The 18,790-nt window shown below is 28.4% G+C and overlaps 1 protein-coding gene across 8 annotated transcripts in view; it reads left to right on the top strand.

Moving 5' to 3' along the window:
• Sec16 (endoplasmic reticulum export factor secretory 16) overlaps positions 1-18,790 on the top strand; it is a 156,680-nt gene that overhangs the window by 72,770 nt on the left and 65,120 nt on the right. For all 8 annotated transcript variants that reach the window (XM_075370741.1, XM_075370735.1, XM_075370736.1 and 5 more), the window contains 9 exons: positions 93-294; positions 3,439-3,638; positions 5,432-5,588; positions 8,223-8,340; positions 10,967-11,195; positions 13,615-13,784; positions 14,122-14,239; positions 15,652-15,869; positions 17,940-18,188. In XM_075370741.1, coding sequence (XP_075226856.1) covers positions 93-294; positions 3,439-3,638; positions 5,432-5,588; positions 8,223-8,340; positions 10,967-11,195; positions 13,615-13,784; positions 14,122-14,239; positions 15,652-15,869; positions 17,940-18,188 — 1,661 coding nt within the window. The remainder of the gene's footprint in view (positions 1-92; positions 295-3,438; positions 3,639-5,431; positions 5,589-8,222; positions 8,341-10,966; positions 11,196-13,614; positions 13,785-14,121; positions 14,240-15,651; positions 15,870-17,939; positions 18,189-18,790) is intronic.

The following is an 18,790-nucleotide window of genomic DNA, read 5'->3' as shown; positions in this document are numbered from 1 at the left end:
TTTGATTTTGATTATTGTCATTACATCATTGTCATTTCAGTAATTATCATTACATTATTATCTAATCAGGTAACTCTTTGTTTTATTTACAGGTGCATATCAGATGCATTACTATCAGTTACAGCAGCAGCAGTATTATGAGATGAGACGTAATGATCCACAAGCATATGCTGCTTGGTATGAACGCTATATGGCATCAAAGTATGGACAATCTGTACATCATCCTGATGATACTAGAACAAGTGTACACTCAGGACGTAGTTCAGCAAATCATCATCGAAGTTCTAATGAAAAGTGTGTATTTTTAAGTTTTCTTATCTTGAAATAGTGTAGAGTATCAGTTAGTTATAATGTGTTGTACTTCATCAGTAGTGATGATTTCATCTGAAATAAATTATAAAGAATTTTATAATGTTTCTTCTCTGGTTGCTGAATGGCAGCAGCTTTAAAGTTTTTTTTAAAAATATTTATGCAAGGCAACATATGTAGCCAGTCCAGTTCAAAATTGTTTCATGAAAGTGATATACGAATGTGCAACCACTGTCTTATTTATATTCGTAGTATTCATTTGATCGTGTATATTAGTTTAATTTTTTAAATAAATTGGATTATATCATTATTTTTTTTTTATACTTTCTTGGTAGAAGGTTTAAATCTGTCCTGTTATGGAAATCAATATGGTTATGAGTTGTGTACTAGATTTGAAAATGCTTTGTGCTGCTAGCCTTTGGTTGACTATATTGTTGCTTTTACATTTTGTTTTTAACTATAGTCTCCAACCTGTTTCATTACTTTGTTTTGAATTGGTTTTATAATTGTCGGAATTTTTTATAAATGTTATTTCCTAATTGTATTCATAACTAACCATTTATATGGTTTCATCTGAGTCCTAGGAATAGGATTTATATGGTAAAATCTTTACTGGTCAAATGCTATTTAATGTTTAATAATTATACCTGCTTAAAATAATTTAATAAAATTAACTAGTCTAAAGATTAAGTTATCTACTTACTAATACATTGTTTAGACTAGGTTTAAAATCGAATTGCTTTAAATTATTGAAAAATAATAGTAATAAATGGTTTTAGAGAATAGTATATCAATTTTACAAATTAAGAATTTAAAAATTTTTATAAAATATCTTCTCAAAATTTGAAATAATTGTAATTCTAATGTGCTAAAGTTGTAGTATTATTACTTGCATGTTTTCAAGTGTACTATTATTGAAGCTTGTTCAATTCAAGTGCTGTAATAAAATAGCTTTGAATTTTTTATTATTTATGTGATGATATTAAAAAGTATTAAAAAAAGTAGTAATTGTGATGATTTAACTAATTATTTTAATGACCATTATTTTATTCTGATGGAAAATTACCATTTTGATTTTAATTATAACTTACTGATTGCGAAGGCTTTAAAGGTTAAAATGAAGTTAGCGATATCACAAAAATTGTACTTTTTCTGTTGTATAGGTAATGTTTTTAAAAATTTGTAAAAAGAACACTAAAGGCCTTTTTCTTTAATTCTTTCTTTATACTTGTATGATATATAATCCTTAAGCTTAATGTCAGTAGCCATTCCCCAATTTATGAAAAAGACACAAATATCTTTATATGGAACTGTGCATTGGAGAGATAGCATTATTGCTCCTGCAGTGCCAACCGGGCATGCTGGTGGAAAGTAGTTTTTTTTTTTACTCACTTGTGTATGGAACATTCCTTGTTCGTTCCCTTTTCTAGTTTAGTTAATGGAAGGAATATGAAAGTGGTTTAGTTGTTTTTATGGTAGTGATCAGAAGATGGCTGAAAGCAAGGCCTCTTTGATTGCCAAATTTGTTCAAAAACACAATGGAAGGGCAAAAGAGAAGGTAATTAGTAAAAACTAATTACCTTTGTTTCTGTGTACATAGAAATGTAAATTAAGCACCATTGGACATGTGTTTTTAAGCAGACATTTTATTAAGTTATTGTCTAATAAAATTAAAAAATATTATCTCTATTGACATTTTATTATTTATTCGGCTAAACCGAATACGGTTTTTAAGTGTATTGTGCTTAAAAACCATGTACCGTATTCTTGAATGTGATAAAGTGTAGAATTAGGTTATTATCCTGCTTCCAGCTGTTCTATTTGATTCATTTTTTTTTCAGTTCTTTTATTTTACAGAAAACTTTAACCAAGCCCTTTATAAGGCCCAGAATAAAAATTTCTGGGGCAGCACCCCCATTAATGTTAGGTACTAGTCGCCAAAAACATTTAGACTTTTATATGAAAATCTTTTAATAGTTGTGTATTTATTTCACAATGAATTGAGGTGTCTATTGATAAATTAAATAATGTTAAGTATATGGTTACTGTACTGACTTCTAACTTAGAGAAGTCTTTTACATTAAGGATTTATTTGTTTGAATATGCCTCTAGTTTATACAATTTTAAGTTCTATAAGATTATGAGACATTCAGTGGTATTAATTTTTTTTATTTACGTTATTTCAGTTTAGCATCATAATTTTGAATAAATTTATTAAGTATATCCTTGTAAGATATCTATTATTCTGATTTCCCTGATGAAGTTGCTTACTCCCAAAATTTGATCAGTGCAGTTCAATTATATAAATGAATAAATCCTTGCTGTCAATGAAAAAACAACTAAAACTAATAAAATGGTATAAAGATGAGTGTCCTAATAAAAGCATGATTCAGTCTGTTTCTAATAGTTTGAAATATATTTCAAAATATAAAGTGGATGTATGTATATATCCTACTTTTTATTTTAAAAATATATTTTTTCTGTTACCACTACTAAACCCTACTAAAGGCATATGTATGTGGGTCTGTGTGTATGTCCGTCATCCTTAGCTTAGCACCAGAATGTACCGATCACTAACGGAAAATCCCAGTTTGTTAGTACATGTCTCATGGTGGTCAGGTGTACACGTGTTACATTATTATATACCTATATATCGCATATATTTTGATATATGTGGTTATTTATGTGATGGTTTTTCTACATAAAATAATAAACTATAACTAAAAAGTAGAGACTGGAATGTACCGAATACTAGCAGAAAATCCTGATTTGTTAGTTTCACTTTCTAGAGTTAAAATTTCTAATTTAACTTTTGTTATTTTGTTATAATTACATAACATTTGTTATATCAAATCACCCTTGTATTGTTGCTAAGTCTTGTCTTAGTAGGGATCATGTCTCTAATGAATTTGTTTGTAAATTTCCTTCTGTGCTATCATAATTTTCCAGTTTACTTAGATTTTTAAAATTTTTACTTTTTTCAATTTTTACATAATCATAGCTTTGTTTTTATCTTATCTTGATATTATCTTGATATTACTTTTTTCTTTTGTTTAAGCTCATTTTATGTGAACATCATAAAGATGTCAATTAATAAGTATTTTATAGCATTTTTTTTTTTTTTAACAGGGTACTGTTGGATGAGAGTGGTATTAGTGTTACTTCTAATAAAGGCATGTTAAATGCTAGTGGAATACCTGGTACAGTCCCGTCTTCTGGTAGTATGGATCATCATGTAAATAAAGAGGATAATGATAAACTAGGTGGTGTTGATGTTACATCTCAGCGATATACACCTCTTTTATACCCAAGAGGAGCACATATTAAAGGTATCGCTTTAATTTAATAAAATGTTTCTAGATATGAGGCGTGTTTTTAAAGTAAGGTCTATTTTGAACTGGCTGCCAATATACATAATGTAAACAGATGGTGCTTGCGTAGCTCAGTTATTTCAATCAAAACATCTGTTTGCAATAATAGTTTAATTAATTTCTTGTTAATTGTTTATATTCCTTCATTTATAGACCAATCAACAGGGCTTTTTTCATGACAAAATTGTTACCTGGAACTGATTGCCTCGCTTGGCTTGCAGCAGTGGTAGTGGGGGTATATGAGAGTGCTGGGGAAGTGCAGCATGGTGCTCGTGCGGTGTGCTTGCTTGTAACATTCAAGGTTTGGGTGCATTTTAAACTAAGTCAACAGTATTTAAATGAACGCAAGTAAAGAATGAATTGTTTAGCTTCTTTAGTTTCCAAATCCGCCTTTAAATTTTCATTTAAGCTATCGTATGAGATGGAATGAATGCTGCAAGAAAACACATGAAAAATTTAGAATGTCTATTTTGCACAAAGTATGCATCCGATAGAATCCAGCTTCTGGACACATATTCTATATGATATTACCTATATTTCCCCCAAAAGTGAATGCTTTAAACAAAAACAACCTAGTTGGAAATTTTCGCAAAAATAACAATTTCTAGCAGGTTTTCTGGATTTTTTCTGCGAGAAATGCATCAGTCAAAATGCATAACGTCTCATTTTACAGGTTTTGCAATTTTCTATAACTTTTATATTTAATGCATTCTCATTTCTGTAATGATTTTCATTTTATAAGCAAAATAAAAAAAACAGCATTCTTTTTGCAAAGCAAAACAAAAATATTTTTTAAATAATTGTTACTAGTAATAATGTGGTGAGCTAGTCTTGTTAGCTAGTTAGTTTAAAACATAAATTTTCGTCTATGAAACATACTTCAAAATTTCCTGCAATTGGTTTCGAGGAAACAATTTTGTCACAAACTCAGTCCTTTATGAGCTCTATTGTCTATTATAATATGTGCTACAATTCGTGATCCCACTGAATGTAAAGTATGAGAAGTAATCTGACTTTTGATGCCAAAAATGATTCTGTGGCTGAAATTAGCTGGCAAATATATGACGTTTACAGACTAATTATTATGAGTAATACTAAATTAAGATGTTGATGTGGTTCATTTTGAGGAGCGTAACAATGTAGATTCATGAAGAAGAACAGAGCAGCTGACTTGATGATAATGGATGATTTGATTAAAAAATTAACAAAATAATTTGAGAGAACTGCATGAATTGTGTTTATTGTTTCCTGATTTTTTATGATATTTCATTTATGAAGTTTTGGCTGAAAAAGTGGGCTATAAAAAAATATGTGTGTTGATTGCTAATGATGTTAACTGACTTGTAAAGATAAATGTCTTGCTGGAGTGCATGAATTCTTACAGTGTTATAATAATGAGATGTTGAAATGTTAGACATTGTTGCCAGAGGTGAACCTGGATTTCTTATTTGAACGTCAAGATAATGCAGCAGTTGATGTGATGGGGCATTCATTATCTCCTTGATGAAAGAAGTTGAAACAAATATTTTTGGTAAAGGAGTATATGTCTACTGAAGTCAGCTGTATATAAAAATAGTAAATAAATGTTTTTTTGTGCGTAAATAATAACGTTTTTACCTTTCTGTCTTGTTTTTATTTTAAAACAGATTTATTTTAAAAACATGCCTTGTATAATTAATATTCAGTCAGTGCATTTTTATCTTTCCTTATTCATAGTTGTGCATGCATTAACTAATAATATATTTATACAGGTAAATTGACCAAGCAAGGTCAGTTGGTGGTAATATCTCCAAATTATCCTCAGGAAGGACAGCCACCAATTGTAGAAGTAATGCAGCTATCTTACACCAGCATGCAAAATGAGCCAGATGTTTCAGAGTTTTTGGAGTCTCCAGGACCTTTTATAGTGTATGTACTTTTTTATCAATGGTATGATAAGTATTTTGTTGATTAATATTTTATTAAATGTATCATAACAGAAGAATAAGTTGATAACAACTAAAAAATGAAAATGAAAAATTATTAGCTATAAATAATTAAAATTTATCATTAAATACTGACTAGCTTTTTTATGAGTATTTTTCGTAAAATAAAATGTGAAAAAATTTCAGAAAAATTTATGACAGACAAAAGTTTCAAAACAACATTTTCAAGAACTTACACAAGCTTTCAGATATGAAACAGAAGTTCAATACAAAGGTAATTTAAAATATCTAGTCTTGAAAAAAGTAATAAAATTAGTTTTTCAAAACTAGAAGTCATTAATTTTTGAAATTATATGTAAATCTTTATTTTACACATTTAAAAAAATAAATTTAAAATAATTAAAAATACTTACTGTAATATAATTAATATACATTTAATATTTGAATTATGCTAGTGGAGAGAAATTATACATTTAATTTATTATTCAGTCATATTATATTTATTTATTGAACCAGAAAAATCTACATAATATAAATAAGAATATATTATGTACGTATTACATTTCAATATTCTGTACTAGGTGGTTTATATTATTAGAATTAAAAATATTATTTAATAGCATAGAGGAATAATATGAATCTCAAAAAGTTTAATTTCAAAAAAATATATATACATATATATCTATATAAATTCCTACATAGGTTAAACTTCTTTACCTGTAAACAGATCTGGTACTTAAAAATTAAGCTTAAAACTAAAAAATTAAAATTTTTTTATTATTTAAATGTATAATGCAATAGAGCTAGGATACATACATATTTTCTTGCGTTCTTATAAATTAGTTTTAATCCAGTTTTTCAATTTCATTTTTCTTTACCAAATGTTTTTAGGTTATTAGGTAATTCTTTGAAAGCCTTGATGGTCATATTATAAGTATTTATTTATTGCTAACCTTTTTCTTATTTCTAGGTAATATTAGATTTATTTTTCGTATTACTGTTTGATATGAGGAATTGATTTTTGGGACTAGGTCATGACATCTTAGTGTTTTAAAAGTAAACAGTGTTTACTTAGTGTTTTAAAAGTAAAAGTTCCTCATTCATCGGGTTACCTTGGATAATAATTTTTGTTTACAGTTTTTAATAATCATATTTGTAAATTTTGTAATAAATTCTGATTGTTTTATATACACCTCCCAGAGCTATTATTGATATAATATATTATAATTTATTATACTGTGGAAAAAACATAGGATATAATCAATCCTAAAGTATTTCAAAAAATGTGGACTAAATGTTTAGTTTTTATAATTATAATTTTATAATTAGTTTTTCAAAATATAATTTTATCAAAAATGTGGACTAAATGTTTAGTTTTTTTATATTGTACTCAGTGTGTTCATTCCATCTTAGATTAAAATCAAAAAATAATTTCAAAGTATTAGCAGCTCTCAATTCTTTAGTATACTTCCTTTAATTCTTACATCTATTTGAGTTGGTATACTATTGCAGTATATATATAGTAAATCCATTATACATCTTATCAAGAATTAACAATAGTTTGTCTAATGCTAACTATCTACTTGTCTAAGATATCCATTCATAGTTTCTTGTACTTGATTCCAGGTATCACCTATGGATACAATTGCTGTATCATCAGCATAAGACAGAATTGCTTAAATGGGCATTTCTTTTAGGTGATGATCATTGATATAAAACACAAACAGCAGCGGTCCCAAAATTGCCCTGTGGGACTCCAGTATTTACTTTAACTACTTTCATTATCATTAATTTTAACTTTTTGATACCTATTGTCAAGATAGCTTTTAAGTAAATCCAAATCCTGGCCTCTAATCACTATACAATATTAGTTTTTCTAACAAAATTTGATGATCGACTGTGTCAGAAGCTTTCACAAAATCCAAGAAAGTTATCAATAATGGCTTACTTTAATCCAAATAGCTGTATATATTGATTTGTTATATAATTTAAAGCATCTTTAGTTCCCGCTTTCTTCATAAAGCCAAATTGATGTTCTGCTGTTATATTACTCTTTTCTACAAAATTAAAAATTCTATTGTGTATTATTTTTTTCAAATATTTTAGCAGTATTTGATATTAAGGAAATGGGTCTATAGTTTCTATAGTTTGTAATATAATGTTTTTTCCAGATTTGTAAACAGGAATCACTTCAGCTTTTTTTAGTACATCTGACCCAACAGCTTGCTTTCCTTTTGTTTTATAGCTGTGTATTAAAAATTCCTCTGTGGAAAAAAGTCCTCCACAATTTCTTTATGTCATTTTCTATTTCTTCATTGATCATATCTGTGTTGATGCCTGTAATGTGACCCTAGGAAGGTTTATTTTTGACATTTTTATATCATAATTTTCACCTATTTCATCCCAGAAGTTTTCATATGCTACACCAACATCTTTTTCATTTGTACATTTAATTGAATTAGTGTAACAGGAATTAATTAAACATAAGGTAATTAAAAGAGAGCTTATACTTAAAAATTTTCCATATATTTATTTGCAGATTGTCTGTTATTAAAACATTGCTATTTGTATATTTGAGTCTCCTTACATTTATATGTTTTTTTTTTTTTAATTTCAGGGGTGTTACTCATAAAAATACTGTTTTACAGTATCTCAAAAAAAGAGCAGATCAAGCAACACATAATGCTGAAAAATTATTATCTGAATTGATTCAGCTTGTTATTAGACTAAATGGGGTAGGTATAATTAATTGTAAATTAATTGACTTATCCAAAGAAAGACTTATACAGCAAACATTTTTGGGAAAGACTGATATTTTTAGATTCTGTATTTGAAAGTGTACTTGCACAGTGATCTTAGATACCTCAACAGTCATTATGCCATTTTTATTGCAGTAGTGAAATTATTAGAATGGTATTAGGCATTTATTTGAATTTTGTAACCAAAGTTTAGTGCCTCTGTTTCATGTTGTTAGACTCCTTCTCGTACATCTAGTCATAATAAAAGTACATTTTGTTTGTGTGAATCAAGAAATTCAAGTGATTTCTAAAAAAATGAATGAAAGAAAGTTTTGTGTGTTGATTAAATATTACTTTATGAAGGGCAGATTGCCTCAGGAGACTAAAGAAATACTTGATAAATAATATGGTGAATCTGTACCTTTAATTAGAATAGTTTATAGGTGGTTTCAAAATGTTCAAAGTGGTCATTGGAGCACAAGTAACATCAAATATTCTGGATGTCCTGTTAGACTACTCTAGAAATGATTGATAAAATTCATGATATGGTAATGGATATTAGAAGAATGAAGGTGCATGAAATTGCTAATGCTGTGGGCATCTCAACTGAATGGATGCATAATATTTTGTATCAACACTTGAACATGAAAAAGCTATCCACAAGATGGGTACCATTATTGCTTACAGTCGACCAAAATTGAAATCATTTGAAGTATTCCATGAGCAGTTTGCAGCTGTTTCAGTGAAATCCACAGGACTTTAAGCATTGTTTCATCATTATAAACAGGACATGAATAGACTACTACATAGCTGAGTCCCAGAAACAATCCAAACGGCGGGTGTCAACAGGGAGTCTGCACCAAAGAAGGCGTAGGCTATTCCTTTGGCTGGGGAGGTTTATGATAATAGTCTCTGGACATTCCCAAGGGATTATCCTCATCAACTATTTAGAAAACGATTTAGCGATTACTGGCAAATACTATGCATCATAATTGGACTGTTGAAAATTGAGTTGCAAGAAAAATGTCCACAATTGGCTTATAAAAAAGTTTTTTTCCATCAAGATGATGCACCTGTTTAATTTGCAGTTGTGGCCACAAAATTGATTGAGTTAGGGTTTAAACTTGTTCTACATGCCTCCTATTCTCCAGATTTGGTTCCTTTGGACTCTTTTTCTTATCTGTTTAGCCTCTGGAACCGCCATACGGTATTGCATCAGAGGTTGAATGAGGATGATATCTATGAATGTAAAATGTAGTGTAGTCATTTACATTCGTACATATCATACTCCTTTGGACTGGTATTTGAGTTACTAGTACAACAGTAGCTCCTTTGGACTACTACTTGTTTCCCAACTTGAAAAAAATGTCTGGCAGGAAGGAGATCTTATTCAAAGAAGAATTGATTGTAGGAACAAATGCCTATTTTGCATAGTGGAAACAATCCTATTATAGGAAGGGTTCCATAAACTGAAGCAGCTTTGGATGAAATGAATAAGCTTAAAAGAAGATGTTGAGAAATAAAAATGATTTATCTCAAAAAATGAAGTGGTTTTTTATTTTTGCATGGACTTTGCAAACCACCCTTCTACTCATAACAAAATACTTAAAAGACATATGGATTTTACATATTCAACTGTTTTCTAAAAGTGTGGCTTTAGCTGTTAATAATGCTTCATACTATTCAGCAGGCTTTCACAGTCTGTCCATTATTTCCGATTTTGTATACTTAAAGGAAAAGTGCATTTTTGAAAGGAGGTTGGCAGTGTAAGAGATTTGCCTGTTATCAGTTGGCTGCAGCAGATTAAGTATTCATTATTGTGAAAACCTATATTGAATAGTCATCATAAAGAATGCTCATATGCATTTGGTTTTATTTGATTATTTGAATTACTTTGATTGTATGTTGTTTCTCAGTCGTTATTTTATAACTGTTTTATATTAGTCCATCACATTCTTCTTGATTTCATGAGATTACTTCACAGTTGTAAAACAACTGCGCAGGAGTTGGAATAATATGTTATAATATAAGAAATAATTTCAGTTTTATTTTCAGTTCATCAGTGGATTATGTGAGTGGTTATTTTCTTTGAAAAACTCCAAAAATAAAAGTCAGTAAAAAGACCTTAAGAATTGAGAGACCATAAACTGCAAAAAATTGGTAATTTTCCAAAAAAATATCATACAACACTTTTGTGATTGAGTTAAAGAAAGAAGATAAGAGAGAAAGGAGCGAGGAGAAGTATATTTATTGATTTGTTTACATGCTTAGAGTAAAGTAGGTGGCAAAATTCATAGTCCAAAATTTTGTTATTGTATTTGTTTCACTAGTAGAATTGAGCATTGGTAATTTTTCTAGGTAGCAGTTGTCAACCTAGTAAATATTATCATATTATTATCAGGCAGAAAAGTGTAAAGCCTTAACCACATCTAAATAAACTTGTGAAAACACTATTGTTTGCTGTCCATTTCTAGAATATTCAGTGAATGCACAGTGAAAAAAATCAGTTAAAAGTTTGTTTTTTAATAAATGAATTTCTGTATTATTACTACAATTACTGCAATTAATTATTTTATATATAAGTAAATTTCTGTATAGTAGTTAATATGATTTGATTGTCTAGGTTGTAGATATGACTGATGTGGCAGATTTATTAATGGCTAATTATAATGAAGATCCTGGTGCAGAACATGATCAGCATCATCTTCAACAAATTCAGCTACAACACCAAAGTGGTGATCATACTGGCCAGCAGGATAACAGTAATATTGTAATGACTGACTCAACAGTTCAAAGTGTTACTGATCGATTTCGAGATTTACTGCTTCAAGGAAATAAATTGGATGCTCTTGGTATGAATTATTTTTTTCATAAAATAGTTTTAATAACTATTTTAAAAGTTTGACTTTTTAATAATTACACATTGGTATCCACCTCTACAATTCATTAACCATTTATAAATCCAACAGCATTATTTAACTTTGGTGGTGTACAGGAACTAATTAATTATACAGATTAAGTCAAGAGTATAGAAACCCTTCAACAACTTTAAAACTGTTCCAGATAGAATTTTGTAACTTTCAGGATAACATATCGGTCAACTTCTTTACCGTTTGACGAAAAATTAGAATTTCAACCCCTTGTCTGGGGATGTCTCAGGGGGTTGTAACTCAAGTATTTTACATGGTAACACCTTTTGTGTGATATATCATTCTAAAGGTCTCTTTAAGACAAGAATTAATAAATCAAAAAGTATATAAGGTATATAAAAGTATTAAGTTATAAATAAAAAGTTGATACAATATCTGTACCCAAAATGGTGGGAGGATAAAGTTTGGATTGTGAAAACTACTAAATTCAAATAATAAAAGTAAACTGAATTAAATTAAACAAAAATTAATCTGATTTAATTAAAATGTATTTTAAAAGTTAATGTTAATTTAAAAAATTAAAAACAGTATTTTTTAACCAAAAAATTTTATTTGTTCCAAATTAAAGAGTAAATAAATAAAAATATTGCCACCTAATTATGCTGATCAGCAGATGATGGTCTCTTACTATTGTTGTAAAAATGAAGCTTACTTAATTTTTGTGTATTATTCAATTTAGAGTGTTTCATTACTACATTGTTAATTTCTTTTGAGAATGTATTGTGACTGATTGGCTAATTGATTTTGTCTACCTTTACCACATTTGTAAGCAACTTTTGTTATATATCTTTTTTTTGCTTTTTTTAATTTTTTTGCCGAATTATTTTTTTTTTTGTACTACCTGCTAACATTGCTATCAACATGCCATTTAGTAAACAGGAGAGGGTACTTTTAATGATGAGGGGCGTTGGTGACAAGTTAGGTCATATAATGAAGTTTGTGAAGTGTTCAATGCAACATTTAATAATAGTTACTCTATTTCAAAAGGTACAATGTCAAAAACCATCAAACGATTTGAAAAAAACAGGGAGCATTAATAATAGGGGAAAACCAGGGAGATCTAAATTTCCAACAAATGATAACAAATTATAATTTTTCATAAGTTAAACAGTAAATTAAGTAGTTTCAGCTTCTGGAATTTTATTGTGACAAGTGAAATGATTTCCTCCTCAAAATTGGGACAGGAGATGAAATTTGGGGCATCATTACTATCCAGAAGACAAATGGCAGACCATGAAATACTGGCACTACATTTCAGCGCATTCAAAAAAATTCAAAACATAAAACAAAAATTAAAGATCTGCAAAAAAAATTATCTTGGTAGTGTTCTGGGATTTCAGACATGTGTTTGTGATTGATTACTTGGAAGCTGGATCGAATGTAAATTATATGCTTTACGTAGAGGCATTAAAACATTTTAGGAAACAAATGTGTTGTGTTTGACAATCCACACAGCAGATAATTCTGCAACACAATTATGCTCACAACAATCATGTGCAACTGCTGAGACTCTTGTGATGTTGAAATTTAAACCTGTTCTACACCTTTCATACTTGCCAGATCCAACACCCTGCAGTTTTCACTTCTTTTCACAAGAGGAACATTGTGGATATTCATTTCACCATGGATGATGAACTGAAGGATGCAATATGCTATGAGATTGTGTGTCAAGGAAAGATTGCCAGCATTCTTCATTAACAGATTGAGAAAACTACCTTTGGGAGAAATTGGTAGCAAGTAAACTACCTGGGAAAATAAATGTTAGTTTTTTTTTTTATAGTAGCAGTAACAATTATAGTCATTAGCAACTAAAGTAACTCTATCATGTAGTATTAGATAAAACAACAAAAATAAAAAATAAAGAAACAGGAACAATAAGGAATAAACATAGACAGGTAACAACAATAAATACAAAACAAAATTACAAAACCACTAAATCGTATTCTTCATTCCACTGTTGGAGATGAACCACAACAGACGTTCTATACCTTTGTTCTGGTTTAATAGAAATTTCATATCCGAACCCACGTCTAAGTTTTGTTAGATGGTTCCAAAGATTGGGCAATCAAAGAGCAGATAGTGCACTGACATTTGACCTGGCAAGCCTCACAGGTCTTCTGAGGACAGCCAAGTAGATGAGCATGGGTAAGCCTGGTGTGTCCAATCCTTAGCCGAGTTAAGATGACTTGGTCTCTTCTGTTGCTTGGGAAAAGAGGTTTCTCTATCACATTCTCCTGGATTTTATGTTAGTTTTTGTAGCAAATAAAATGTACTTTAGCCATTTTTCTTTAATTTGAAATAAAATAATAAAACACTTATGATCATATTAAATTTGTTTCAGAATGGGCAATACAAAATAAAAACTGGGGTCATGCATTTTTCCTTGCTTCCAAAATGGATGCTCGTTCTTACAACAATGTTATGTTACGTTTTGCCAATGGCCTTCCTGCAAATGATCCACTGCAAACCCTTTATCAAATGATGTCTGGTAGAGAACCTCAGGCAGCAAGTGTGAGTATTTATTTATATTCTATTTGTATAATTTAGTGATCGTTATTTTGTGTGTGTGTGTTCAATGAATTTCAGAGTTATTTATTGTGTGAATAATATCGAAACCACACCGTTAAGCTCAATTATTCTAATATTTACTTAGTTGGGATTTGTTTATTTTAAATTAAATATATGTTATGTAAATCCATATATAATAATTTATTTAAAATTCTTTTAGTTTTTTATCACTCAGAGTTTAAAATTTTATATCATAAAAAAATTAAGGTGGAAGATTAAAGCAGATATTTTTGTTTAAGTATTTGTGTCGTAAGATTAATAATTTTATTTTTTTTTGCAGTGTTGTGCTGATAAGAAGTGGGGAGATTGGAGACCTCATTTAGCAATGATGCTTAGTAATCCATCTGGAAATCCTGACCTTGATAGAAAATCTATTATCACATTAGGAGATTCTCTTGGTAATTAATATTTTACAGTTTTTCCGATTGTATTGTTTCTTTAGATTTATTGACCTTGATTTAATCTAGATTGGTTTTCAGTATACATAAACTCCCTTGATATATTGAAAGAATCTGAAAAATAGAGATGTGGATATGGTGAAGTGAAGCAGGTTAACTATTTTGTTAATAGGAAAAAATAATGAGTTATTGAATTTAAAAAAAGTATTTTTATGTAATAATGCATAGAAAAGTTTAAAAACTCTTAAGAACTGAACTGTTTTTTTTTGGCACTGGCCTATGGATATCAGTTACCATCCAGGAATTAATAGTGGAATATAAAAATTCCACAATTATATTTATCAGGAACAGTATGAGTAAAACAAATAGAAATATTTGTTAATACACAGTTTGCTGATCTATTTATGTTTGTCAAGAGGATAAATAGACTTCGTGTATACTGCTTTTTAATAGCATTGATCGCTATATCGCTATAGTAACTAGCCTCATATAAATGCCAATAGAAAATAGTGGAACTGCATCCAAAATTATTTATTTGGAATAATCTGTAGAATTATCTTTTATTAAATGTGATTCTTTCCCCTTGGCACTTAATCCTTACAATTTCCTTCAATTAAATCTTGCATCCTTCAGGTTTTAGGATATTGATTTCAGGTGTTGAGGAATCATCAGATTATAACAGATGTAGATTTTGTATGAAATATGGAAGCTTATTATTTAAAAAATATTTTATCTCTATTCCTAAAAGCTGGAACTTTTTACTTTCTGTCTGAATAGCCCGTTTAATGTTAGTAACTTTTCCCTCATTAATTTTTAAAATAGGTAATATTATTTTGCTACAGGCTTTTTGTTGTGAATTGATTTTTTAAGCATTAATTTATTTTTCTAATGAAAATTTTTTTGTAATAAATAAACCTACTCGTGCTGAATTTATTCATAGAATTTAAATATATTTATTTGAAATTTTAACCCTTTTTTAATTCTTGTTTCTAATATTGTACTGTGTCAGTTTTTAATTATTCTTATGAAAGTTAAGAGTGTTTTCTTGTCTGTCATTACAAAAATAGATTAGGAACTCATGTAAATTAATACTGCAGGAACTGTCAAAAAATAGTTATTTTTCAAAATTCTAAGCACTGTGAAATTACAAAATTGGGGCATTATTTGCATTTTTTTTAAATTAAAGTTCATCAGTTAATAGTTCAAGTTTCAATTATAGTTCAATTAATGTTCGTCTGTATATAAAAATGTTTTATTATTTTTTGAAATGTAGATTTTGCGGTAAATTCTTCAATTTCATTATACTTGTATTTATGAATTTAGTTTGTAGTTGTATGTGTGATTTGATTCTTAGATTTAAATTACTAATATCATTTAAATAAAACTGATTATTTTATTTTTTCCTTTTACAGTAAGCAAAGGTCGTCTGTTTGCATCACATTTCTGTTATGTAACTGCTCAAGTTGAATTTTCAGCATATGCTGATCGCAGTGGCAAACTTGCTTTACTCGGTACATCTCATAATTTACCATTTTCTCAATTTGCTACGTGTCGTTCAATAATGCTTACATTATGTTATGAGTATGCAAAGAGACTTAACAAAAAGGATCTTACCATTCCTGCACTACAGGTAATATACTTAATGCTTTAGCAATTAAAGATTATTGATGAATTATTAAATTGTGTATCTTCTGTAGTGTGTAAAATTTTTCTCTAATATATATGTTGTAATTAAAGAAAACTTTATGTTGACTATTTAACATGGTCAACTTAAAATGTTAACGGTTACAAAAATAATCATTAATTTTTTTTTAAAAGTGGTAAGAGTAAATTGTTTATGTTTGTTTTAAAACAAATAATATAAAATAAACTTAAATTATTGTTTTCATTATAATTATTTAAATGAAAATGATATTTGGTTGGAATATTGCTTGATCACAATATTTTTAAGGAAGGCCATTAAAATGGAAAAGAAAAAATTGGTTTATTTTTTGATATTACTGCTATATGAACTAAAAAATATTTATGGTAAGTTATGTTTTGATTGTGGCTGTATTTTGGGTTCTGTTTATTTATTCAACGCTTAACTTGTTCATTGCTGTGTAAGTTTTACTAAATGTATTCTCCAAGCTGAATGTTTTTTTTTATATTTTCCGGTACAGATAACCTTATAACACATTTATGAATTCATTTTTTGTAAAAAAATTATTATTTCAACCTAGGAAATATAAATATGCATTTAGTGTCTTTGATGCATAATGTATAAACTAAATAATAATCTTATACAAACATGTTATATGAAATAAAATTTTACTGAAAATAGGCCTATAAAAAATCAACCTGTAAAAAATGTATCATATACATTGGATGATATTGTCTGCGTATGTGTTTATATGTGTGATTTTGGGTATTAGGTTGTGTGAGTGAATGGTGGGAATGACTGGGTGGATAGTGTGTATGTGGCGGCTGAGAGTTGGGGAGTCAACATTGATCTGTATGTGTATGTGGTGTGATGAGATTTCAGCTGTTTATCATATTATTCAGTTTTATACTTTTCATATTTTATATAATCTTAAACCAATAAATTAATTACAGTCCACTGTAAAAATTGTCGTTTCATTTCACATCATCCATACATTTTCTAGTACATGTACTTATGTTATGACTTAATTTATAAAAGTAATGGGTGATACATAATCAAAATCTGTAATCAAAAAATCTAAAAAAAGTTATTCTTAAATTCTAATTAAAAAATAAAATTTTGAAAAACATTTATTAGTGTAAATTTCCAAAAACATATTTTAGTATAACCTATAATAATCTTAAAAATAGGTTTTTTTTATCTGGGAGATTGTGGGTTAAAATTACAGTCTGGCTAGGCATTTTCATAGCTTATGTGGTGAAGTCATCAAACCAAAAATAAAAAAAGGTTTTTTACCATGCTATAAATATTTTGTTATTTCTGTCCCAGAATTTTTTTTGATTTATTTAAGGGTTGGGGTTAGTTTTGTTAAAATACATTTTGAAGTGATGTGTCATGTACCACATTATGGTTTTCTATGTGCAAAATTTTTATTTCTCATTGTTTTTAACAATTTTTTGATAAAAGTGTAGGGTATATTTTTATAAATGTTTCCTTCAATTTTAAGCAGTGAGTATCTACATTATTTTTCCATTTCTTCTGGTGTTGGGGTCCTACTTTTACTGAATTTTGATTTTTGAATTGAACTTAAACTGGTGAACAATTTATTTTGAAGGTGTAAACTTTAATTTTTTGTGAAATACATCATTTTAAAGGATTTTTAGTAGAAAAATACAATTTTGTTGTTTTTATTTCCCCAAACTTGAGATTGCTTCATCTTTTAATGATTCCTTTTGTAGGCTGTCAGAAGGGTCTGCATTACATAATATGTAAGATAATATTTGTATTATTTTCAAAACTGCTAGTATTATTTAAAAAAAAAATATTTCATATTATGAGTATATGAAAATTATGTGATTTATTTTACTGTTGTATTGTTATCTTTTTGAAGTAGTATTGACTACTAAATATAAACAAAATGTAAAAAGAGTATTGTAATCTCATTTCAGTACTCATTTTGGCTTTAATCTTATTGAATAGATGTATAAAATGAATAAATATTTTAAAATTTTCTTTGACTTAATCCATGGTATAATTGTTTTTATCTGTTCTCTTTAGGTTTACAAATATCTACTGGCAACACGACTTGTTGAAAATGGTAAACTAGCTGTAGCATCACAATATTTAGAAGCATTAGCGTTAGATATGATTCATCGACCGACTAGGCAAAATAGATCACTTGCATTATTGGTTGCTGAATTAGCTGATCAAATCAAGATGGCCGATCCTGCATTAGCTATAATCAGTGACCCTAATGATGACCCTGATTGGTTGAATACATTGAAACAAATATTGGATGATACAAATGTTAGTAAAAGTACTGAGATGAATTTTATTGAAAATTGTCTCAAGTGAATATCAAAATACAGTATTATTTTATTTTTTAGTAATTAATTTAGTTTTTTATAAATAGTATAAAGTAGACCTTGCATATTAGTAGTATTTTATATGACGAAAAAATAATCCAAATTTTTTTCTTGATGTATATGAATTCCATCAGATGTAAACAGATTAAAAGAAATATATATTCTGGTAGAATTTGATTACAATTAAAAGTTCATGATAGTTCATGTAATGTTCATCATGCTGACTTCTGAACTGGCCTCAAGATTGAATTCTGATCTGGCAGTTTTTCATCTAATTTCATGTTATCTTGAAAATATGTCTTTAAAAGAAAAGTTGTATTTAATTAAATTTTTGTAGAACGGTACTAAAGTTAGTTTCTCGTTTCGTAATGAAAAATAAAAGTAAATATTTCATATAAACCTGCTATAAAAGTAAATACTGTTGTACCTGCTATCTAGTTGATTATAGAGCATTCTGTAGAGTTAGCTCTAAATTTGTTATGAACTTCAGCATTTATTTTGTTGTTGCTTATTTGTTCATTTGAAATACATGAACTTATTGTT

Source organism: Lycorma delicatula, chromosome 7 (assembly GCF_047948215.1).
Source record: "Lycorma delicatula isolate Av1 chromosome 7, ASM4794821v1, whole genome shotgun sequence".
Lineage (NCBI taxonomy): Eukaryota > Metazoa > Arthropoda > Insecta > Hemiptera > Fulgoridae > Lycorma > Lycorma delicatula.
The sequence above is the reverse complement of the archived record's forward strand: the minus strand, read 5'-3'. Positions and strand labels throughout refer to the sequence as shown.